Source organism: Leucopleurus acutus, assembly GCF_964270905.1.
Source record: "Leucopleurus acutus genome assembly, chromosome: 20".
Taxonomy (NCBI): Eukaryota; Metazoa; Chordata; class Mammalia; order Artiodactyla; family Delphinidae; genus Leucopleurus; species Leucopleurus acutus.
Genome location: NC_139162.1, coordinates 53424047 through 53448416, shown reverse-complemented (window position 1 = coordinate 53448416; position 24370 = coordinate 53424047). Strand labels below are relative to the sequence as shown.

The 24370-nt window shown below is 49.9% G+C and overlaps 1 protein-coding gene across 1 annotated transcript in view; it reads right to left on the bottom strand.

The window, feature by feature from the left end:
* Nucleotides 1-3099: 3099 nt before the first annotated feature.
* The window catches only part of LOC309976361 (sialic acid-binding Ig-like lectin 5), a gene marked incomplete at its 5' end in the record, with an annotated part of 30764 nt that continues 9493 nt past the window's right edge, over nt 3100-24370 (bottom strand). Inside the window, 12 exons of the mRNA XM_082861934.1 lie at nt 3100-4365; nt 8830-8911; nt 9262-9358; nt 9667-9951; nt 10037-10294; nt 12686-12733; nt 12955-13233; nt 13449-13832; nt 15117-15202; nt 19641-19810; nt 22440-22521; nt 23449-23545. Of these exons, the coding sequence (XP_082718060.1) occupies nt 4183-4365; nt 8830-8911; nt 9262-9358; nt 9667-9951; nt 10037-10294; nt 12686-12733; nt 12955-13233; nt 13449-13832; nt 15117-15202; nt 19641-19810; nt 22440-22521; nt 23449-23545 (2051 nt within the window). The 3' untranslated portion in view covers nt 3100-4182. The remainder of the gene's footprint in view (nt 4366-8829; nt 8912-9261; nt 9359-9666; nt 9952-10036; nt 10295-12685; nt 12734-12954; nt 13234-13448; nt 13833-15116; nt 15203-19640; nt 19811-22439; nt 22522-23448; nt 23546-24370) is intronic.

The window sequence follows — 24370 nt, the reverse complement described above, 5'->3', positions numbered from 1 at the left end:
CATATGGTATTTGTCTTTCTCTGTCTGACTTTCTTCACTTAGTGTGATCATCTCTCCGTCCATCCAAGCTGTTACAAATGGCATTATTTCATTCTTTATTGTGGCTGAGTAATATTCCATTGCGTATGAATATCACATCTTCATGATTCACTCAACTCTCGACGGACATTTAGGTTGTTTCCATGTCTTAGCTACTGTAAATAGTGCTGCTGTGAACATTGGGGTGCAGGTATCTTTTTGAATTAGAGTTTTCTTTGGAAATATGTCCAGGAGTGGGATGGCAGGATCATATGGTAACTCTATTTTTAGTTTTTTAAGGAACCTACATACTGCTCTCCATAATGGCTGCACCAATTTACATCCCTACCAACAATGTAGGAGGGTTAGGGGCTTACAGTTTTAATAGCTGCCCTCCCCTGCCTTCACTAAGACAGGTTAGACAGCCTCTAGGCCCTGTGATTAAAACTACAGTGGAGAGATGAATGAGGTCTGCGGGGTTCCAGAGGAGGGAGTTCCAGAATCTTCCCCAGAGGACTTCCCTGGTGGCACAGTGGTTAAGACTCTGCAGTCCCAGTGCAGAGGGCCCGGGTTTGATCCCTGGTCCGGGAACTAAATCCCACATGCATGCCACAAGTAAGAGTTCTCATGCCACACCTAAGGAACTGAAAACCTGCAACTAAGGAGCCGGTGAGCCTGCCGGCTACAACTAAGACCCAATGCAAATACATAAATAAATATTTTTTAAAAAGACTCTTCCCCAGATGATAGGACAGGGTTGAAGAAGGCTTCATGCTGAAAGCTGGGCCTTGAATACTACTGGGCCTGGTAGCTGGGTCTTGAGGCACTTTATACAGTGGCCAGGGGAAGCTTACAACCCCCGGGGAGAGAAGAGGATGCAGACTCACCAATTCAGGAAGTGGTTAGGACAGTGGCTTCTTGGAGGAACAGACAGAGAGGAACCTAAATGGAAACCAGAGAGACTGGAGAGGGGAGGAGGCCTGTTTCACAAGATCCAAGACGTGCTGGGCCAGGAGTTGTGTCCTGGTGGGGAGATGGCGCTGATCCAGGCACAAGGGTGCGATGCTCTCCTGGGCTGATACTGCGAGTCAGGCACCATGCTACTGGATGGACATTCTCGAGTCCTGGACGGAGGACCCAGGCGAGAACCAGGCTTGAGGGGTGATGCAGAGTCCGGCTTGGGATACACTGAAAGCAAAGCACCTGTGGTCAATCAGGGAGAGATGTGGAGGAGGACACTGGGATTCAGAACTTAGGACAGAGGCTTGGGCTGGAAACAACATGGGAAGCCTCAGCAGAGCCCGGCTGTGTCTTCCCCTTGCACTTGAGTGCAAATCATTTCAAAGGTTTACTGAGCCCAGTTGATGTGTTGTGTCCAAGGGCTAGGCTCGGAAAACACAAGGCTGGACATGGTACTGTCCCTGCCCTGGGGAAGCTTATCGTTTGGTGGAGATCAGAGTTAGAAACTTGCAAGGATCATCTTTTTAAAGCTTAATGTAAATTTTATTCAAGAGTAATATTCATATAGAAAAGAGCACACATCATAATTGTTTGACTCAAAAATGTTTCATAGGGACTTCCCTGATGGCGCAGTGGTTGAGAATCCGCCTGCCAATGCAGGGGACATGGGTTCAATCCCCGGTCCGGGAAGATCCCACATGCCACAGAGCAACAAATCCCGTGCGCCACAACTCCTGAGCCTGTGCTCTAGAGCCCGGGAGCCACAACTCCTGAGCCTGTGTGCTGCAACTACTGAAACCATGGTGCCCTAGAGCCCACGCTCCGCAACAAGAGAAACCACTGCAGTGAGAAGCCCATGCACTGCAACAAAGAGTAGCCCCCACTCGCCGCAACTAGAGGAAGCCCGTGCGCAGCAACAAAGACCTAATGCAGCCAAAAATAAATAAAAATAAATTTGAAAAAACAAAGGATAGGAGTAGGACCCAGTATTTAAAAAACAACAACCTTTCATAGAGTGAATATATCTGAGCAATGAATGCCCAGATCAAGAAACAGATCCTTACTGGAAACCCCAGGATACCCCTACTGCCCTCCTACAGCCAGTACCCACTGAGGGTAACCAGTATGTGGACTTCTAACACCTACGATTAGGGTTTTTGATTTTTTTTTCAGCTGCGCCACATGGCTTGTGGGATCTTAGTCCCCCAACGAGGGACTGAATCTGGGCCCTCAGCAGTGAAAGCTGCTTTTTAACTTTTTTTTCCTTTTTTTTTTTCAGTACGCGGGCCTCTCACTGTTGCAGCCTCTCCCGTTGCGGAGCACAGGCTCCGGACGCGCAGGCTCAGCGGCCATGGCTCACGGGCCCAGCCGCTCCGTGGCATGTGGGATCTTCCCGGACCGGGGCACGAACCCGCGTCCCCTGCATCGGCAGGCAGACTCTCAACCACTGCGCCACCAGGGAAGCCCCTTGATGTTCTTTAAGGAAACATTTTTTATTGTGATGAAGTACCCATGACATACTGGTTTAACCATGTTTCAAGTGTACAATTCAATGGCATTAAGCATATTCACATTGTGTAACCATCACCACCGTGTGTCTCTAGAACTTTTTCATCATCCGAAACTGAACTTCTGTACCCACTAAACATTAACTGTCCACCGACACCCCCAGTCCCCAGCCCCTGGTAACCACTATACAGTACTTTTAAAAACATTGTGGTAAAAAAAAAATAACATAAAATTTACCATCTTAACCATTTTTAAGTGCACGGTACAGTAATGTTAATGATATGCACATTGTTGGCCATCAAATCTCTAGCATGTTTTCATCTTGCAAAAATGAAACTCTACACCTATTGAAGAGCAATTTCCTAACTCCCCTTCTCTGAGTCTCCCCCAGGGCCCCTCTACCTTCTGTTTCAGAGTTTGATTTCTTTAAATACTTCCTATAGCTGGAATCATGCAGCATTTGTCATTCTGTAACTGGTTTATTTCACTTAGTGTAATATCCTCAATACTTGATTTCCTTGACATTATTTTTATTATCTTAGCCAGTGTGACTATGCAGTTGGCACCACTGTGATTTTAATTTTTATTTCCTTGACAGCTACAGAAGTTGAATACTTTTCTCCATGCTTATTGGCCATTTGACTATTTTGTCTTTCTATTCGGTTGTCTGCCTTTTTCTAATGGATTCGTGGAAGCTCTTTACATAGCCCTTTAAATTTTTTTTCAAATTTATTTATTTTAAAAAATATATATTTATTATTATTATTATTTATTTTTGGCTGCGTTGGGTCTTTGTTGCTGCATGCGGGTTTTCTCTAGTCAGGGTGAGCAGGGGCTACTCTTTGTTGCGGTGCGCGGGCTTCTCATTGCGGTGGCTTCTCTTGTTGCGGAGCACGGGCTCTAGGCATGTGGGCTACAGTAGTTGTGGCACGCGGGTTCAGTAGTTGTGGCTCGAGGGCTCTAGAGCACAGGCTCAGTAGTTGTGGCGCATGGGCTTAGTTGCTCCGCGGCATGTGAGATCTTCCCAGACCAGGGCTTGAACCCGTGTCCCCTGCATTGGCAGGTGAATTCTTAACCACTGTGCCACCAGGGAAGCCTTCAAATTTATTTTTAAATTATTTATTATTAAAAAATATATTCATTATATATCCTGGGTGTCCTTTGTTAGATACATGTATTGGGAAATATCGTCTCCATCCAGAGAGGTAAATGTAGATTTACTTAAAAAAAAAAAATACATGTTTTATCTCCTCCCTCCCGGAAAAACAAACAAACAAAAAATAATTCATGTTCTTAAAAACAGTCAGGCAAAACAGAAATATGTGGTAGAGCTGACATCTCCCTCCATGCTGAGGTTAACTTAACACATAACAATGTAGTTAACAATTCCCAAAGTGTATTTTTCCCACTTAACAATGTACCTAATGGATATTATCCCCATTTTACAGAGAAGGAAACTGAAGCACAGAGAGGTAAAGTGATTTGCCTGATATAACACCCTTAGGGTTACCAGGGTCTGGATTTGAACCTAGGACTCTCTGTGCCCTTCAGCCGCTCCAAGGAGCTTCACCTTCTCATTTATAAGCTCTGGCTCAGAGGGCAGCCAAGTCCTCAAGAATCGGTGCCTGGCACACATTTTCTTCAGAGATGCATTTTCTGGGCTCCAGCCTGGTTCTGGGGTTGGGGGCGGGGGCATCATTTCTGGATCTTGATCTCTGAGTACTCAGTGGTGTCCTGGTCCTGAAAGTTGTGGGTCCTCAGCCTGTGGAAGTTGAGGGTGGCGTAATGGAGCTCCTGCTCCTTCCCTGGGGTGGAGGTGGCCGGAGCTGGGGTCTGGTAGTCTGAGGGGCTGTCTGAACAGGATTCATTGAGGTGACCCTGAGTGGGACGAGAGAAGAGCTTCAGAGCTGGCTGTTGAGGTCTGGAGAAGGGAACCTGGGGCTTGAGGGGGGCAATTATTCCCTTATCCATTTCACACCCATTTCCTGAGGATTCACTCATTCACTCACTCACTCATTCATTCATTCCTTTAATCATAGTGGTCTGTTCTTCTTGTTTCTCACCCCACTGAATGCTTACAACTTCCCTCCACGGATGATATAGATGTTATCCTCATCTTACAGTTAGGAAAACAGACTGAGTGAGCAAAGTGAAGTGACTCTTCCACAGACAAGATCCCTGACCTTGGACAGTCTGTGAGGACAAGGGACTGTATGAAATTGTTGCACACTCAAACCTTATCGAATTGCAAATTGTGATTCGATGGACAGAAGCAGGGTGCTGTGGGTGAGAGTCACAGAGGTCTGCAGGAGACCTGAACTACCCTCCAGGGGCTCACAGTGTGGTGGGGACAGGCCTGTGATTATTACAGGGATGCATGACGACAGTCGGTCTGGTATAGGGCAGGGGAATATTTAAATGACATAAATTGGCATGACATTAAAAAAGAATGAAATAAAACAGAAACAGACTCACAGACAGAGAACAGACTTGTGGTTGCCAAGGAGGGTGGGGTGGGGGAGGGATGGATTGGGAGTTTGGCATTAGCAGATGCAAACTATTATATATAGAATGGATAAACAACAAGGCCCTACTGTATAGCACAGGGGACTAAGTATCCAGTGATAGGGCTTCCCTGGTGGCACAGTGCTTAAGAATCCGCCTGCCAATGCAGGGGACATGGGTTTGAGCCCTGGTCCGGGAAGATCCCACATGCTGCAGAGCAACTAAGCCCACGAGCCACAACTACTGAGCCCACGTGCCACAACTACTGAAGCCTGTGCCCCTAGAGCCTATGCTTTGCAACAAGAGAAGCTACTGCAACGAAAAGCCCGTGCACTGCAACGAAGAGTAGCCCCCGCTTGCCGCAACTAGAGAAAGCCCACATGCAGCAATGAAGACCCAACGCAGCCAAAAATAAATAAATAAATTCATTAATTAAAAAAAAGCAATATCCAGTGATAAACCATAATGGAAAGGAATATGAAAAAGAATGTGTGTGTGTATATATATATATATATATAACTGAATCACTTTGCTGTACAGCAGAAATTAACACAACATTGTAAATCAGCTATACTTCAATAAAATACATTTTTTAAAAAAAGAAGGAAATAATGCCATTTTCAGCAACATGGGTGGACCTAGAGATGATCATACTAAGTGAAGTAAGTCAGACAGAGAAAGACAAATATCATATGATTTCACTTATATGTGGAATCTAAAAGAATGATACAAAAGAACTTATTTACAAAACAGAAACAGACTCACAGACAGAAAGCAAACTTATGGTTACAGGGGAGGCAGGGAGGGATAAATCAGGAGTTTGGGATTAGCAGATACACACTATTACATATAAAACAGATAATCAACAGGGTCCTACTGTATAGCCCTGGGAACTACGTATAATATCTTTTAATAAACTATAATGGAAAATAATCTGAAAAAGAATATATATATAGGAATCATTTTGCTGTATACCAGAAACTAACACAATATTGTAAATCAACTATAGATCAATAAAAAATAAAAATAAAAAAATTAATTGGGGCAAGAAAGATGACTGAGGGCTCGACCAGTGCAAATGGGATCAGGACAGAGGAAATCTCGAATGCAAACGCACAAAGTCACAAAGAGTGAGCCCTGCCTGGAGATATAAGGATCCTGGAACCACTTACAATATGGGGCAGGGGCAGGGGGATTTGCACACCAACAAGCACGTCTGCAGCACCAGCTGGGTGTCCTACCATTCAGCTCAATTCTGACACTGTTAAGGGCTCGGTCCCACAAGACTGTCCCACCCTCAACCTCACATGCCAATCACAAGTCCCAGATTCTCACCTGTGCTTCTGACCAGACAGCTGTCGATCAGAGATTCCCACAACCCCTCTCCTCAGATTCCATTCATTTGCTAGAGCAGCTCACAGAACTCAGAGAAATATTTCACTTATTAAATTAGCTGTTTTTTTAAATTAAAGTATATAACTCAGGAACAGCCAGATGGAAGAGATGTGTAGGGCAAGGTATAGGGAAAGGGTGCAGAGTTTCCATGCCCTCTCCGATTGCTTCAATCTCTTCAAATCTCCACTTGTTCACCAACCTGGAAGCTCTCTGAGCCCCATACGTTGAGGGATTTTATGGAGGCTTCATTCCATAGTCATGATTGACTGAATCATTGGCCCTTGGGGATTGAACTCATCCTCCAGCCCCTTTCCCATCCCTGGAGGTCAGGGCGTGGGACTGAAAGTTCCAATCCCCCAATTGCATGGTTGGTTCTCCCAGCAACCAGCCCCCATCCTTAGGTGCTTCCCAAAAGTCACTCCATGAATATAACAAGAAATACTTTTATCACTCCCATCACAGGAAAGTTCAAGGGTTCTAGGAGCTCTGTGCCAGGAATAGGGGATAAAGACCAAATATATATTTCTTATTATAAATCATAATATCATAGAATATAATAAGCTCATTTTGTGGAGAGGGACAGGATGCCGGCTGGAGAAGTTAGCAGGGGACAGATCACAGAACACCAGACTGAAGAATTTGGTCTTGATTTCCTAGGCCTGCGCTGTCCAGCGCAGGAGCCCCCAGCCACACGTGGCTTTTGAGCCCATGAAACGTGGTGAGTCAGAACAAAGATGTGCTGTGAGTACAAAATGCATACCGGAGTTCAAAGTCAAGAAAGAAAGAAAGAAAGAGAAGGAAGGAAGGAAGGAAGGAAGGAAGGAAGGAAGGAAGGAAGGAAGGAAGGAAGGAAGGAAGGAAGGAAGGAAGGAAGGAAGGAAGGAAGGAAGGAAGGAAGGAAGGAAGGAAGGAAGGAAGGAAGGAAGGAAGGAAGGAAGGAAGGAAGGAAGGAAGGAAGGAAGGAAGGAAGGAAGGAAGGAAGGAAGGAAGGAAGGAAGGAAGGAAGGAAGGAAGGAAGGAAGGAAGGAAGGAAGGAAGGAAGGAAGGAAGGAAGGAAGGAAGGAAGGAAGGAAGGAAGGAAGGAAGGAAGGAAGGAAGGAAGGAAGGAAGGAAGGAAGGAAGGAAGGAAGGAAGGAAGGAAGGAAGGAAGGAAGGAAGGAAGGAAGGAAGGAAGGAAGGAAGGAAGGAAGGAAGGAAGGAAGGAAGGAAGGAAGGAAGGAAGGAAGGAAGGAAGGAAGGAAGGGAAAGAAAGAAAGAAAGAAGAAAGAAAGAAAGAAAAAAAGAAGAAAGAAGGAAAGAAAGAAAGAAATGAAGGAAGGAATGAAGGAACAAAGGAAGGAAGGAAGGAAGGAAGAAAGAAGGAAAGAAAGAAAGAAAGAAAGAGGGCTTCCCTGGTAGGGCAGTGGTTAAGAGTCTACCTGCAAATGTAGGGGACATGGGTTTGAGTTCTGGTCCCTGGAGGATCCCACATGTCATGGAGCAACTAAACCCGTGAGCCACAACTACTGAGCCTGCACTCTAGAGCCCAAGAGCCACAACTACTGAGCCTGTGAGCCACAACTACTGAAGCTCTTGCGCCTAGAGCCCATGCTCCGCAACAAGAGAAGTCACCACAATGAGAAGCCCACGCACCACAACGAAGAGTAGCCCCCACACGCTGCAACTAGAGAAAGCCTGTGTGCAGCAACAAAGACCCATGCAGCTAAAAATAAATAAATTTTTAAAAAAAAGAAAGAAAGGGGGAGGGGGAGGGAGGGAAGAAGGAAGGAAGAAAGAAAAAGAAAGAAAGAAAGAAAACAGAGGAAGGAAAGAAGGGAGAAAGAGAGAAGGAAAGCAAGAAGGAAAGAAAGAAAGAAAGAAGGAAAGAAAGAAAGAAAGAGAAATCTCAATAATTTGTATGTTTATGTTGACTGTTGATGACATGATGTTTGAAATAACACTTTGGCTACGTTGGGTTAAATAAAATATTATTTTAAAATTGATCTCATGTTCCTTTCTACTTTACTCACGTGGCTAAGTTTTAAGTTGTATACATGGCTCGCATCATATTTCTGTTGGATCTAGACAGTGGGGGGCAAGCACAGGGTGACCGAAGGACAGCCGTTCGGGGACTTTCTTGCCGAGAGCTTGTTCGGGGAGGAGAGATGAAGCCAGTGACCCGGCAGAGAGAATGTGAGGGCTCAGCAGGGAAGGGGCCAAATGGAGATGAGCTTTGCTAAAAGGAAGATGGACAGGACTTGGGCAATTCTTGGCTCTGGGAAGTGATGAAGGGGAAAGAGGAGAGGGTGACTTGAGTGCAACAGGAAATTCAGGAGGAAGAACAAATTTGCACGTGGGGAGGACGAACTCATTTTTTGAGGTGCTGGGTAAGCTGCTACGGACCCTGTTAGGGGAGAGGTATCCAGTGGAGACACTGGATGGAAAGTTGCCCACATCACTCACCAGAGAGATGGAAGTCAGTGCGGGACGGACGCCATCTCTGCCTGATGCCTTCTCCGCTGATTTCTTCCTGTAGATCTTCACTCTGAAAAGAGAGACCAGGGCCTTTCTTGGCTTGGTGGACTCACTGCATGGAGCTGAGAAGGACTGACTGAATGCAGGCTGGCGTCCAGCTGCAGAGACCATGACCAGAACACCTGTTCCCTCCTCCAGGATGGCTGGCACCAGAGTCCACACTTGGCCAAGATGTCAGGAGGCTGCATTCCTGATGCCGCTTTGACTAATGGCCCTCCTTCCTGGCTTCATCACTCTACCAGGGCCCTCAGCTCTGAGCTTTGAGTTTTGAAAATTTCTTTAAGTCTCCCCCTCCTTCGCCCCTTGCCCCCCATACCACCACCTCGGGAAGTCTTGTCCCAAACTGGGACCACCACTCACACAAAGAAGATGAGGCAGAGGCAGAGAGCTAGCAGGGCTGTGACGCCGGATCCCCCGACGGCCCCCCAAACCACACCGGTCCTGGGTGCTGGCCTCCCTGCAAATAAGAGACTTGGGGTGACCTGCAGTCTCCCTAAGCAGGCACCTAAGTGACGAGCCTTCTCAAATCCATGACCCACGAGTGTGCCCACTTCTATCCAGGACTCTGTCCTTTGTCCCCCATCCTTCTATATAATTGTAGGTTCCTGTGTCCCCAGCCCCCACCCCAGCCAACCGACAGAGGACCCTGAACTCTAGTTCCCCTTTTGCCCTGAATCAGGCCCATTTCTCTCCCTCTCAGTATCTTCTAGGACGCAGACTCGTGTGTCCCCTTTCCCCGGACACGGCCCTTCATAGCTCCCAGACCTGGCAGCAGCAGGACAGTGGCGCTCTGTTTCCCGTGGCCGTTCTGGGCCTCGCAGCTGAGTCGGAGGCCAGAGCTGAGCCCCTCGCGGAGGCACAGGGAGCTGTTGACCCAGGGCCCAGCCGAGCTGGAGGTGACCTTGAAGGAGGCGTTGCTGAAATTCCCCTCCAGCAGCCCCTCCCCCAGCCGCCAGCTCAGGGAGGGGGCCGGCTGGGCTCGGGAGGAACAGTCGCAGTGCAGACCCTCCTCCTCCTGGGAGCAGGAGGGTCCCAGCAGCTGCGGGGGGTCTGTGGGGAGAGATGGGAGGGATCAGAGGAGACTCTCCCCTCCGTAGAACCCAGGCGTCCTTCCCTCAGGTGTGTTCCAACTCACTTTTCACAACGAGGCTCAGAGATGCTTTCTGAGAGCCTAACGGATGCTGAGCTCGGCAGACATATTTCCCATGGTCCCCCAGTTCCACCCGGGGCAGCTCCAGGACTCCAGGGTTCGAGGAATTGGAGGGGCTCAGGGTCAGGCTCCCCCGGATCCAGCTTATCCTGGCAGGAGGGTTGCTGTCGGCAACACAGTCCAGGCGTAGGAACTGGCCCTCCTGGACTGGGAGAGATAGGCTTTGGCCCAGACTTTCAGGTCCTGGCAGGACAGAGAGAAAGCTAGCTTCAGTCTGCCTGTCTGTCTGTCTGTCTCTTCCATTGCCTAAGGGCTCATATCTTCCTGCTTTGTAGCACTTGTCAATTTCCTCTGTGTAAAAACTCCCATCTTGGCCAATTTCAAGCACCTAATTTGAAGCCTCTGAACCCAGAAGTGGGAAAAGATGGACACAATGGCACAACTGGCTCTCGCCAACCAGTAAGAGCTAGTCTCAGTACATCACTGAATGCAACTTAAAAAAAAAATGGCGGGAGTTCCCTGGTGATCCAGTGGTTAGGATTCTGTGCTTCCACTGCGGGGGGCACGGGCTAGATCCCCGGTTGGGGAACTAAGATTCCACAAGCCACGCAGTGTGGCCAAGAAAAATGGCATGTTTTTGCCTAGCAAAATCACCATACACTAAGTCAAAAGCCCAAGATTAGGATGAAAATAAATCCTCTCAACTTATACACAGATGATTGCGTTAATATGAAAAGAGTTTCTTCAAATCATTAAGAAAAAGACCACAAAGAAATAGGCATGGGGCTTCCCTGGTGGCGCAGTGGTTGAGAGTCCGCCTGCCGGTGCAGGCGACACGGGTTCGTGCCCCGGTCCGGGAAGATCCCACATGCCGCGGAGCGGCTGGGCCTGTGAGCCATGGCCGCTGAGCCTGCCCGTCCGGAGCCTGTGCTCCGCAACGGGAGAGGCCACAGCAGTGAGAGGCCCGCGTACCGCAATAAAAAAAAAAAGAGAAAGAAATACACATGGTTTTTAAACGCAATGAAAGATACCCAACCTATTCACAAAATGATAATGCAAGTTAACATGATAGTGTATTCACTTATGGTATCAGCAAGGATGAAAATGTTCAGCAGGGAAATAGACACATAGCAGGGGGTAGCGTAAGCAGAACAACTTCCATGTAGCTCGATTTGGCAATATCTGTAGAAATTACAAACATACCCTTCGATCTAGGACTTTCTTCTGTCTCAAGAGTAATCTTCCAGACACACACATTTGTCTTGTCTTTGCAAAGGATTGGAAACACCATAGTTTTCCACTAACAGGAGACCTATTAAGTACTTTATCATATAATATACTTCTAATTGGAAAACCATGGGGTCATCATTAAGAATGAAGAAGGTTTCCCATGTACAGATACAGGAGAATCTCCAAGATATACCAAGTTTGAGAAAAAGGCGAGTGTAGTTTGTAGAAATGTACCAACGTCACTTCCTGAGTTGTGACAAATATGCCACGTGGATGGAGGATTTTGATGATGAGGTGAGAGATTTGCGGGAAGTCTCTGTACCATGTGAGTCTAAAATTACTCCATATGAAAAGTTTATTAAAAAATACTAATAGAGATGCAAAGCATGTGGGTCGTATGATCTGCATATATGTGTGTGTTTTAAAATGTACATGCGTAGGTTCTATTCGAAAAGATAACGAAGAGGGGGGATACACAAGTGCTGAATACTATTTCATTCTTGTTAAATTGCGCTAGGGACTGAACCATGTTCCCCTCACATTCATATGCCAAAGCCCTAACCTCCAATATGATGGTATTTGGAGGTATCTGGACGGGTCTTTGAGAAGTCATTAGGGTTAGATGAGGTCATGAGACTGAGATTCTCACGATGACGTTAGTGTTCTTATAAGAGATACCAGAGAACGTAGACAAAAGCAGCGGTGCACAAGCCAGGAAGCGAGCCCTCACCAGGAACCCGATCAGCCGGCGCTTTGAGCTCAGGCGCCCCAGCCTCCAGAGCTGGGAGAAATAAACGCCTCGGTTTTAAGCCACCTAGTCTCTGGTGTTTTATTTTGGCGGCCTGAGCTGACTAACACGCACGGTATGCTTATTCTCTTCTTTTCTTTTCTTTATCTTTTTCAACTACGTTCTACTTTTTGTTTTAGTTATTTTGGCTGTGCCGTGCGGCATGCAGGATCTTAGTTCCCCGAACAGGGATCGAACCTGCGCCCCCTGCATTGGGAGCGTGGAGTCTTAACCACTGGACCGCCAGGGCAGTCCCGTATGCTTACTATTGTAAACAATGACATTAAAATGAGGGAAGGAAACTGAAGGAGTAGGTGGGGTCTAGATCCTAAGGAGAATGAGGGCAGGATGTGGGACAAGGATGGAGCCCTGGCAGTGGGGACAGCCACGTCCGACAGACAAGGAAGAGGCCACGCATTACCCCGTGAGAGCAGGGCCAGCGAAAGGGGGAGGCCAGTGCGTAAGCTGATGAGCCAGTGGGGGTTGTCCCACCTCTGCTGTCCCCACCCCAGGCCTGAGCCTCTCTGCCGTCTGAGTTCTGATCCCCAGCTCTGCTCCGAAGGGCAGAAACACTTCCACTTCCACCACACCCCTGGAGAAGAGAGGTTTAGACCTACCTGTGTCTTCTTTCCGGAACACTCTGATGGTCGGCTTCTGGGGTGCATCTGGACAGACAGACATAACAGTGCCCTTTTCAGTGGCGGGAAGGTAGGCATTGGCCCTTTCCCCCCAGAAACATTAGAAATAGGAAGAGGGTGGAGTAGTGTCCTCTTTCCTTCCTCCCCAGTTCCAGCTTGCAGGACTCAGCACGCAGTAGCCCAGGCCCTCCCTCCCGTCCCCAACGCCCTCCGCCCTCAGGGCCCCGGCGTCCTGGCCCCGCACTCACAGGACACGTTGAGCCTGATGGTTCTGTCTGCGCTCACGCCAGCTCCGGGGAAGTTCACTCGACAGGTGAGGTTGGTGCCATGGTCCTGGGGCCCCAGGGTGAGGGTGAGCACCGAGGAGTGGGGGCCCTTGGGGTGCAGGGAAGGGAGGGCAACCCCAGTCCAGGAGAAAGTGTGGGGTGTCCCCCTCTCACAGGCCCATGGCACTGCACAGGTGATATTCCTGGGGAAGCCAGATACTAAGGTCCCCTGGACGTGGATGTCGGGTGTCTGTGTCAGAGCTGAAGAGGAGAGAGAAACAGACCCAGGCCCTGTGGGGGGGGAGCCCGAGTGTGCCCCTCAGAGCTGTCTCTGCCCCAGGTCAGCTGCAGCGGCCTGTCCTCCTAGGTCCCTTGGGCCCCTCCCAGGATGAGAAGACAGGGGGTCCCCTCCCAGCCCTGCCCTGGGGGCCCTCAGGGCCCCTGTGTCTGCGTCCTCTCCTTGACACCATCCTTACCTGTTACATGCAGGTGGAGCTTGTTCTCTAAATAACTATATTTCACAAAAGGCCCTCTCTCCACCCTAAAGAAGTATGTCCCCGTGTCTCCCTGCCGTGCATCTCTGATGTCCAGGGAGCAGTTGTAGGTCCGGGGGTCTCCAAGGAGGTGGAATCGGCCCTGGGTGTTCGTCAGCACCGCACTACCTGGTTTGTTTGTGGCCACTGGACGATCCTGGTCGATTCTGGCCCCTTCCTGGAACCAGTAGCCGAAAGCTGGGACAGACTTGTCCCACTTGTCCCAGGGATAGTAGAAGCAGCAGGGCACGTGGACACACAGGCCCTCCTGCACCGTCACGGACTCCTGCACTTCCAGCCGGTATTCGCTGTCCCAAGCCAGGGACCCTGCGGAGGAACAACGATCGGCTGCAGCCCCTGCCCTGCCCACCCGTCTCCCCGCAGCCCACCCACATGCCCACAGCAGGGACAGCAGCAGCGGCGGTGGTGGCAATAGCAGCATCTTTGGGGTAAGAGTGATGGGGCCTTTGTGTCACAGGATTGAGAGGAAGCCCCCACAGGAAGCCCAGAGCTGAGGTCAGAAGGTAACCGACCACAAAAGAGGAACTCCGCACCCACATGCTGCCGGAGCTGCGTGGACCTTGGAGAGTCACCACTTCTACTTTCCATGTGAGGCCCTGGTGAGGGTCACGAGCAGCCAATGCAGCCCAAAGGCGTCTCCCGGATCCCTGTCTACAGCCTGCCCCTCCCACACCTCTGTCCGCAGGAAATCAGGCCGGTCAGTCCCCGTCAGGTGTGAGATGCAGGAGGGGCAGCCGGGAAGGCTCCATGCATGAAAGACGGGGATGGGTCCCGCCAGAGCGAAAGAGGTGGTGATTAGTTACTGAAATTGTAACAGGGAAGAGTCAATCCTGACTCCGTGTTGGATCTGTTTCTTCTACTTTAACCTTTGCTTTCCACTGCTTTTGTTCATTAAAAGGATACTGTCTCTACATAATGGCCTGCCTCGGGGAGCCCTGCCCCTCTGCCTGAAGGTTACAACAAAGTGGCTTCGTTCAGGGAAGCATCTGGACGCTGTTCCACCCGTGGATGGCTGCAAGGAAGAAGAAATGAACGCATTCCCTCCCCGAGGCTGGCCATTCCAGGAGACGTTTGCAAAGCTTGTGGCCTTTTCACTTTACTTCCTCATCTCCTCTCCCTCTCTGTGCTGTAAAAGAAATTGGCATCCAAACCCCAGTCAAAAGGTTCTTCAGAGACACTAGTCTGCCGTCTTCTAGGTCTGCCAGCTTTCCGAATAAAGGTGTCATTCCTTCCCTCAGCACCTCATCTCCGATTCCCGCGCCCGTTGTGAGGCGAGCAGGGCAAGCTTGGACTTGGGAACAAAATGAACACGACAACGGCACAGGGGCACCTCTCCTGTCAGGGGAGTGGAGCACAAGGCAAGAATGCGGCAGACGTTGTCTCCACCCTTGAGAACTTCTCCAGCGCCCCAGCTCCTGCTGATACAGTGTGAGATAGGGGCAGCCCAGATAGAGGCTTGGAGGAAACCCCATCGCTCCATGCAGCCAGAAGGCGAGTTCCCAGGTACACATGGACAGAGAGGATGAGACCAGGATCCAGGAGGGTGGCCACCAGGACATGATCCCACAGGGGGTCCTGAGGCTTCCTGACCTGCTCGCAGCCCCTGCCCCAGGCCTCGCTGCACATGCCAGGCTTGGGAGCCGGGCATTGGGAGCAAGATGGCAGCCAGCGTGACCCTGGGGGGATGCCAGTGTTTGGAGGTAGGTGGGCCCTGCCCTTCTCCCTTCCAAGCCTCAGTTTCCTCATCTGTCACATGGAAGGATCACAATGTTCAACCCTCGCTGTGGGAGCATCTGACACAAGGACAGAGGCGGGCGTTTTCTGCAGACTCTTCTGTGGCTGTCTTGCAGGTCAGGTGTCTGGCCCTGCCCATCCCTCAGGGGTCACTCTGAGTCCCACCCTCAGTGGTGGTCAGCGCTTCCCTGGGGCTTCCTCCCCTGAGGGCTTTCATGCGGGGCTCAGGGGCACGGGCTCTGCAGCAGATGGCTCTAGGCTTGCGCTTGTTTCCCTAATCCTTGCTGTGCCACCTTGGGGAGGCGCTTAACCACTCTGTGCAGAGGTGTGCCTATGCTCGCACGGTGTTGGAAGCTGAATTGTGTCACCCTCCAGATTCCTATGTGCACGTCCTAACCCCCAGTACCTCTAAGTGTGACTGCATTTGGAGACAAGGCCTTTAAAGAGGTAATTAAGATAAAGTCAGGTCATTGGGCTGGGCCTTAATCTAATAGGACTCGTGTCCTCGTAAGAAAGAGAGATTAGGACACAGACGCATACTGAGGGAAGACCACGTGAAGATACAGGGAGAAGACGGCCATCTACAAGCCAAGGAGAGAGGCCTCGGAAGGATGTCTATATAGGTGTGACTGAATCACTTGGCTGTACAGCAGAAATTAGCACAACATCGTAAAGCAACTATACTTCAATTAAAAATTTAAGATAATAATACTAAGAAGCCAGCCCTGCTGACACTTTGATCTCAGACTTCCAGCCTCCTGATCTGTGAGAAAATGAATTTCTGTTGCTCAAGCCGCCCAGTCGGCCGTACTTCCTTACGGCAGCCCTAGCAGGTGAACCCACGGGGTCACCCCGCAGATTCGACGTGTTCCTACAAGTGGAGGGCTCAGAGCAGCCTACAGCAGCCCCAATTGACGCAGCCCACACAGTGGCCAGTGGTCAGCCTGCAGGATGGGGCCACTCCAAGGACAGGAGGAGAAAAGGGAATGAAAGAGGTGGTAACCCGAGGACACCTCGGCTTCTCCTCCTGGTCTCAGAGTGGCGGCAGGGAGTGGTGGCGTGAAGCGAGATCTTAATTCCCTGCCCAGGAATTGAACCTGGGGAGCCTGGATGAAAACCAGGAATCCCAGCCACCACACCCCCTGGCCCTTGCCCCCAGTGAAAAATGCATCTCTCACGGACGCAAAACTGGAAAACCAGGTACAAAGCTTATTATTAGAGACACAGCACAACAAGGGGGAGAGCACACAGAGACACAGTTTGCTTAGTTAAGATAGAAGCAGGGCTGAGACGCACACCCGCAGGGAAAGGGTGTGGGCGTCCCCCCAATGAGGAAGAGCGCCATAAAAAGGCGGTTACGTCATTCATATAGGGCAGTTCTTCCGGGTCTTTGTTTCCCTTTGGCCAATTATCTGGTTTCTTTTTCCACACCTGACCTGCCCTAGGACCCTCAACAGCATGCGTGCGCAGCTTTTTTGCAAGATGGATTCCAGCCCAGAGGCCTATGGGACGGCCTTAGCCTCACAAGTTATGGGGTGGCGCCCCCTCCTTTTTGACCCCAAGGAGCCTCTCTGCGCATGTGCAATGTCTCCCTTGCCCCAAGGGTGCGAAATGCATGGCCTCGTGATCTTTTAACAGGGTTTGTCCCACTCTGTTCCTGCCATAAAAATGTCCAATGTCTGGTTATTTACTCTATTATTTCTGTCGCTGGTTTTCATATCGAGGTGCAGATCTCGAAAGATAGACAGGAGTCCGGTCATAAATATGGAGTCCTGGAGCCCCTTTGTCTCTTGCTTCAGGAAGTGTAAACAGGGGGCTGGGAATGAATGTCCGGCCTGGAGCCCATCTTCTTCTCACCCCAGGAAGTGTGAACAAGAGGCCAGTTGTAAATGTCTAGCCCGGAGCCCATCTATCTCCTGCCTCACTCCGAGCACCGGCTCTGATCTCTACTCGCTCTTACTTCACTCTGGCCACACTTCCGCTCCCCTCCCCAGGCCAGGACGTGCTGAACAGGCCGCTGTTCGGGCAGGTCCCTCCACTGGCTGAGCTGGTGGCCGCTGCTGCGCCCTGGGTGCCTGTCTCCCGTCTGTTGAGCAGAGTGTCCTGTGGGGTTGCGCTAAGGCGAGGCCACCACTGGAGCAGAGCCAGCCAGGGTCAGGAAGGGGGATGGAGACACCATCACAGTGGGGCGTGGCCTGGGCTGACGCGCGGGGAGGACGGGGCTGCGGGAGCCCCAAGGAGGCGGGAGGACATCACGCGGATGATGGGGCAGGGGAGCGCGTTCCTGACACCATGATGATAGCCCTTGACTGTTTCTCAGTCAGGGTTTGGGAAACGGCGGGTGCGAGTGCTCATCCCCGTTTGGCTGTAGGAACTGGGATGCCCTGACTCTGCGTCGTTTCTCCAGTCCTGGGGTCCTAAGGCAACCTGCCTTCTTCTTAGCACTTTCCAGAATTCTCCTTTGGTTGTGTCTTGCACCATGCGCAGGGCTTATCGTTGTGAACAGAGGGAGAAGCAGGGAACAATGGGCCAGCGTCGTCTTGCCTGGGTTGGAAGGCTAACCATCGACCTTTGATGTGTGGAGTCGCATCACGCAGGCTGACGTTATCATAAACGGAAGTCTGACCTAACTGTGCTTTCTGGGTGGAGGCACCAGGCCTTTTCTTACACCACACCAGAATCTTTCATCTGTTCAAGTGTCACTTTAGAAACTGGGGCGTCATGCATTGTCCCTGCCATGGTTTTGGTGCTGCTGGTATGTTTGGGGCTGTTTTTGTTTCAACTGATTTGCAGTAAAATTAGAGTGTTAGGCTTTGTAGGAGGACGTTTCCAAGCTCTCGCTTCCCTCTACCTTCTCAACCCAGACTATAATTTTGAACTCACTTTGAAGGCTAAGAAGGTGTTAGCCAGATGACTTCATGGGGCTGGGTCTTCCTGGAAGGAGAGATGCAGGTGCTCAGAGACAGTGAGGGATGCATCAGAATGGGTTCTTAGAGAATGGCTTGAGGGATAGGTGGTTTGGGGTACGGTGATGGAGAAGCAGATTGGGTGAGACTAAGAATAACCTAGAACAGAGGTCAGAAAACTACAACCCTGGGGCTGCCTGTTTTTGTGAATAAAATTTTGTTGGCACCCAGCCACATTAATTCGTTTGCAAATTGTCCACGGTTGCTTTTGCACTACAGTTGAATAGTTGCAACGGAGACCCTATGGCTTGAAAAGCCTAAATACTTACTATCTGGCCCTTTAGCAGAAAGGTCTCCTGACCCCTGACCTAAAACGTCAGGTTGAGAAGCTTGTAAATTATTCTTTGGGCTTGAGGAGAGAGCGGTATTTTGGCTATGGTCAGCTCTAAGATTTAGGAAATTCTCTAAATGTTATTACTTGATTTTGGCTATAGCAGGACTAGTAGAAGACAGGGAGGGTGGAAAGGGAAGATTCAGGAATGGCAAGAGATGGTGCTGGAGGTCCAGTCAAGGAAGGGATCCATGGGAGGGTTTTGAGTAGACAGTGAGACTGACATGTAGCCGATGTGGTGCCCGGGACAGGACATACCCAGCCTCTGGGTGAAATGTGCAAACAAACAAACAAAATGTTGCCTGCGGTTTCAGTAAACAAAGGATGTTGTCCGCCATTAAACAATCAACCACTGCGGTCTCCCCCGAAGGTGTGCCCTGAGGGGATCCTGGCCCTAGAGTGTTAAGGCGCATATCTAAGGAATAATTTCCAATCAGCTCAGACTCATGCATCTTCCCATACACAGAAAAGCTCTAAAGCTCCAAAGTCATTACTCTGATCGTCTGATGTTTGTGGTTGGACATCTTTTGATGTTCGACTACATGTTTGTTTGTTTCTTTTCAGCAAAAACACCTTTATATCCTGGCTCCTCCCTGACCTCTTTGGAGCAGCTCCTCAGAGCTATGGGAGAGGCTCTCTCCCAGGCTATAGTCCTCAGTAAGGTCCCCAAATAAAACATAACGTGCAACTTTTAGATTGTGAGCTTTTTTTCCAGTGGACAAAGGTCACAATGCATGAAGACTTCTGTTGCATATTTGGTACTTTCGTTTAATCCTCACAACAACCTTGTGATGCTGGACCTCTCGCATCCATTTCACCAAAGCAGAAAACCAAGACATGGAGGGGTTAGGTGCCTCGCATGATATCGTACTCTTAATGAATGAAAAAGCGTGGACTTGATGCCAGGTGTCTCTGAATGCAAAGCCTAAGATAGTTCCAATAGAGCAGGAAAGTCACTAACAGCAGTTCATAAACCCATCACCTACGGGGATGTTAAGTCTCTAAGGATTAGCCTGTGGGTCCCCCTTCCCGTAGAGGAAATGGACGTCCTGCCTGAGGCTGATGCCGCGTGCGGTCCCTCACTTGGTCCTGATCTCCGTGTATTCTGAGTGGGGGCTCTCCTGAGGATGACGCATCCCATGGAAGCTGAGGGAGGCGTAATGCAGCTCTTCCTCCATCCCCGAGGTGGGGGTGGCCCCTGCCGAGCTTGTGGGGTCAGGAGGATCCTCTAACTTAGACTCTTGCCGGTGATCCTGGATGGAGAGCAAAGGAAGGGGTCAGATCAAGGTAGTTTCGGGGGGAGAAGGGAGAGAGGGTCCAGGAAGTGAATTTGACTCTGGGACAGAGCATCTATTCATTCTTCCATTCTGCTACCAAACGTTTCTGAAGGTTCCATTTATTCAGTCATCCAACAAATATAACGCTATAGATTGTTTCCCAGTTCTACTGAGCACCCACACAGACCTATGGAGGAAATATTACTACGTTACAGGGAGAGAAACGAAGTCTCAGAGAGGGTAGGTTCTTCCCAAGCTCACACATCTATTGATCACAAACTCAACTCCTGGCCCTCTGAGGTTTCCTGAGGTTTTCCGTAAACAGGAGGGTGTTTATGGAAACTCACTTCTCCTGTGTGTCTCTCCTTTACTCTCGCACTGTTATGACACTCACAACACTTCTGTCACCAGATGCGTGGGTTCTTTGTACCCCCACACCAAGGAATTCTCCCACACCAGCTGGGTGTCCTACAATGTAACTCAGTTCTGATACTATCTGCCTGGAGAGAGTGTCAGATCCCACAGGTTAAGGGCTCAGTCCCATGAGACTGCCTCCCCCCAACTTCAGGTGTCAATCACAAGTCCAGGTTGTCACCTGTGCTTCTGACCAACTGGCTATAAATCAGAGGTTCCTATGGCCTCCTCCTCAGGGTTGATTAATTTGCTGGAGTGGCTCACAAAACTCAGGAAAACCGTTTACTTAGTAGATTACTAGTTTATTATAAAAGGATATACCTTAGGAAGGCATGAAAAGTCCGATGAAGAAATACACAGGGCAAGGTATGTGGGAAGGGGTGCAGGGTTTCCATCCCCTCTCAAGACACGTCACTCTCCCAGCACCTCCACTTGTGCACCAGCCAGAAGCTCCCTGTGCCCCACACTATTGGGATTTTTATGGCGGCTTCGTCATGATTAAGCGATGCGTCTCTCCAATGCATCAGCTTGTCCCAACCTCTGAGCCCAGCACTTGCGGCTCCCTCTGTCTAGAGCCCTTCAACGACTCTCTTTCAGGCTCCCACTGTGTTCCTTCACTTCCTGCAGGGGTTTTCTCAAAGCCTCCCACCCCCAGAACTGCCCCTCCCATGGCGTCTCCCTCCATAGCTCTCATTTCCCGTATACTTTCACTACTCACCTGTCCATTGCTTTCACCACAACCGCCCACTCCCCTCAATAAATGTAAGTCCTTGACAGCAAGGGACATTTTCCACTGTCTCTGTAAAAATACAGAGATTACCCAAGTGCTCAGAACAATCAACAAGTGGGAGATAGTTGCTGAAGGAATAAGTGAATGCATGCGTTATGGATTTGCTCAAAAACGTCAGTGATGGCCACATTAGCCATAGGTCAAGAAATAAATGAAAGTCAGGGATCAGATGATGAGCATGAGTAGGGCTGGTTGATACGGACATGGGAGGAGAAGGGGGCAGATGGGCAATGATTCTGAGGGGCAAAAAACTTACTTTGCTTGAGTAAGCCTGTTTGGAAGAAGTGCAGCGTTAAAGCTGTCTCTGGTTTTCCTGCCCTAAATGTCAATCAAGTTGTTTGGCAGTGTGGAGAAACAGTGCATTTCAGACTTGGGCAGGATGGGACGACTGTCTAATACAGATGCAGGCAATGCAGGTGCAGGTAATGCAGGTGCAGGTAATACAGATGCAGGTTATGCAGATGCAGGTAATACAGATGCAGACAACGCAGGTGCAGGTAATGCAGGTGCAGGCAATGCAGATGCAGGTCATGCAGGTGCAGGTAATGCAGATGTTTGGGGGAAGGTGAGGAGGCTTCAGCAGGATAAGTGCTAAGTGGGGAGCTCAGCTCAAAGGCAGTGTTTGTATCAAGCTGTATTTAGAAGAAACACAGACATGCTTTGCAGTGTATCAGTGCAGGAAGAGGTGATGGGGGAAAGGGATAGATTGCTGGTTGGGAGTCAGGAACAAGAGTACCACTGATGAATTGGAGAACCCAGCAGAAGTATGTTTAGGGATGTATTCACCATGTGCTTCTGATGTTTTGACCACCGGGGCTTTGTTAACCCTCGAGGGATTGCCCCTGCCAGTGCTAGTCAAGTTCTAGAGATTCTAAGGGATCTGCCTGCAAGCCTGCCCTTCATATTGCAAATCGATCAGCCCAAACCACATCCTTTATCAAACTCTTACTCTCTGGACCATTATCCTGCTCTCATCGCCCCGGGGCCAGGTACCAGAAAACTACAGACAACCCCTACACCCCAGAGCATTCTGAAATCATTCAACTAGACAGTCCTCAGTCTGCTTACCCTGCCTGTTCCTTCCCACGTAAACCACAAAATCTCTTGCCCAGGTTGCCTCCTCACTCCCTCTGCCTCTTGACAGACCCTTGTGCTGCCCCTCATGGCCCTGCAGGGTGTGGCACGGCCCCTCCTCTTGGGAACTGTGCTACCTGTCTTTTTTGTGGCAATCGTCTCCTGATCTGTTGGCCTCACACAGAGGAATAATAATAAATCCTACATTTTCAAAGAAGCAGGAAGGGGAAGAGCTCAATTCTGGTCATGCTGAATGGAGCATGGCTGTGGGCCGCCCCGGGAGATCTGCAGGGCAGGCTGCATTGCCGGGATGCCCGTGTCACTCACCAGGGAAGTTGGTCCTATGACAGGGTGGATGTCCTCCATACCCACTGCAGTCCTGGCTGCTCTCTTCCTGTAGGTCTTCACTCTGTTGGGAGACACGAGGGTCTGTGACACAGGGTATCTCTTTTGAGGCTGGAGTGAGTGACTAAGGCAGGTCAAGAGTAGGGTGAGCCCAACATATTCAGAAAAAACCATAATTCGAAAAGACACATGCACCCCAACGTTCATAGCAGCACATTTACAATAGCCTGGACGTGGAAGCAACCTAAATGTCCATCAACAGAGGAATGGATAAAGAAGATGTGGCACATATATACAATGGAATATTACTCAGCCATGAAAAAGAACAAAATAATGCCATTTTCTGGGACATGGGTGGACCTAGAGATTGTCATACTGAGTGAAGTAAGCCAGACAGAGAAAGACAAATGTCATATGATATGGCTAATATGTGGAATCTAAAAAAACGGTACAAATGGACTTATTTACAAAACAGAAATAGAGTCACAGACGCAGAAAACAAACTTATGGATACCAAGGGGGAAAAGCGGTGGGATAAACTGGGAGATTGGGATTGACATATGCACACTGCTATATATAAAGCAGATGACTAATAAGGACCTACTATATAGCACAGGGAACTCTACTCAGTACTTTGTAATGACATATGGGAATAGAATCTAAAAAAGAGTGGATATATGCGTATGCATAACTTATTCAATTTGCTGTACACCAGAAACTAACACAACATTGTAAATCAACTCTACTCCAATAAAAAGTAAAGATTAAAAGGGTAGAGGGAGCCCAGAAGCCTTTACAACAAGACTGTGACAAGGTCCCTTCTCCCTCCCGGCTTCTGGATCGGGACCAGGGCTGGGAACACGCTCAAGCCTGGCCAGGTGTCTACGAGCTCGATCTTCACTACCCCTGCACCGCCCCGCCCTTGCTCTGGGTCCTACAACCCCTCCAGGCCCCTCTTATCCTCCCCTGGCCCACAGCCAGCCCAACTCACGTGAAGAAGATGAGGCACAGGCAGAGAACAAGCAGCGTGGTGACACCAGCTCCCCCAAGGGCCCCCTCAATCACTCCTGCCCTGGCCCCCGAGTTTCCTGCAGACAAGAGAGACTTGGGGAGAATTCCAATCCTGAGGAGCAGGCATAGGTCTCCTCCTCTCCGTAGCAGGTAGAGAGGGGTGCCCCCCCTTCCCACCGAGGGTTCAGCCCCTAGGTTCCCCCACCATTTGTAGGACCTGAGCCTTCTCCAGAAGGGCACAGTCTATGCCCACCTCCTCTCCAGCCCACATACTCCCAACAAACTTCAGCTCTTCGTGGAGTCAGCTATTTCTCCATCCAGGGTCTCTCTGCAAAAGACTCCAGACCTGGCCACAGCAGAGCCATGAGGTTCTGGGCCCCGTGGACATTCCAGAGAGACAGACAGACAGAGAGCACTGTGGGCTGCTGAAGGGCCTTGTCTCTCCTTCCTTCCAGGGAGGGGGTCTAAATCTGCTTTCCTGGCCTCTGTTGGCCCTGTCACTCAGGGCCCACGGTGATCTTTTGTGCCTTCAGAAGGAGGTAGAAGCAGGAAGCTTCTCAGACCTCCAGGTCAGGCCCAGACAGCTCTCCTGGCCCTGCCTGGTGGCACCCCAACACCCAGGGCAAGGGATGTGTGACCGGGCATCACCTGTCAACAGATTGGTGGGCACTGCTGAGACAGCCCTAATGGGGCTCTGTCCAGATGGGGGACCAGGTGTTATGACCAGTGGGAATACAGCAGTGAGGGGAGCGCTGGGCTCCAGAGAGGGCTCAGGGTGAGGGCTGAGGGGCTGACAGTCACAAAAATGGCCCAAAGAGATGTTGGGACAACGAAACTCTTCTGTATGATACTATAATGGCAGATACATGTCATTATACATTTGTCCAAACCCATGAAATGTA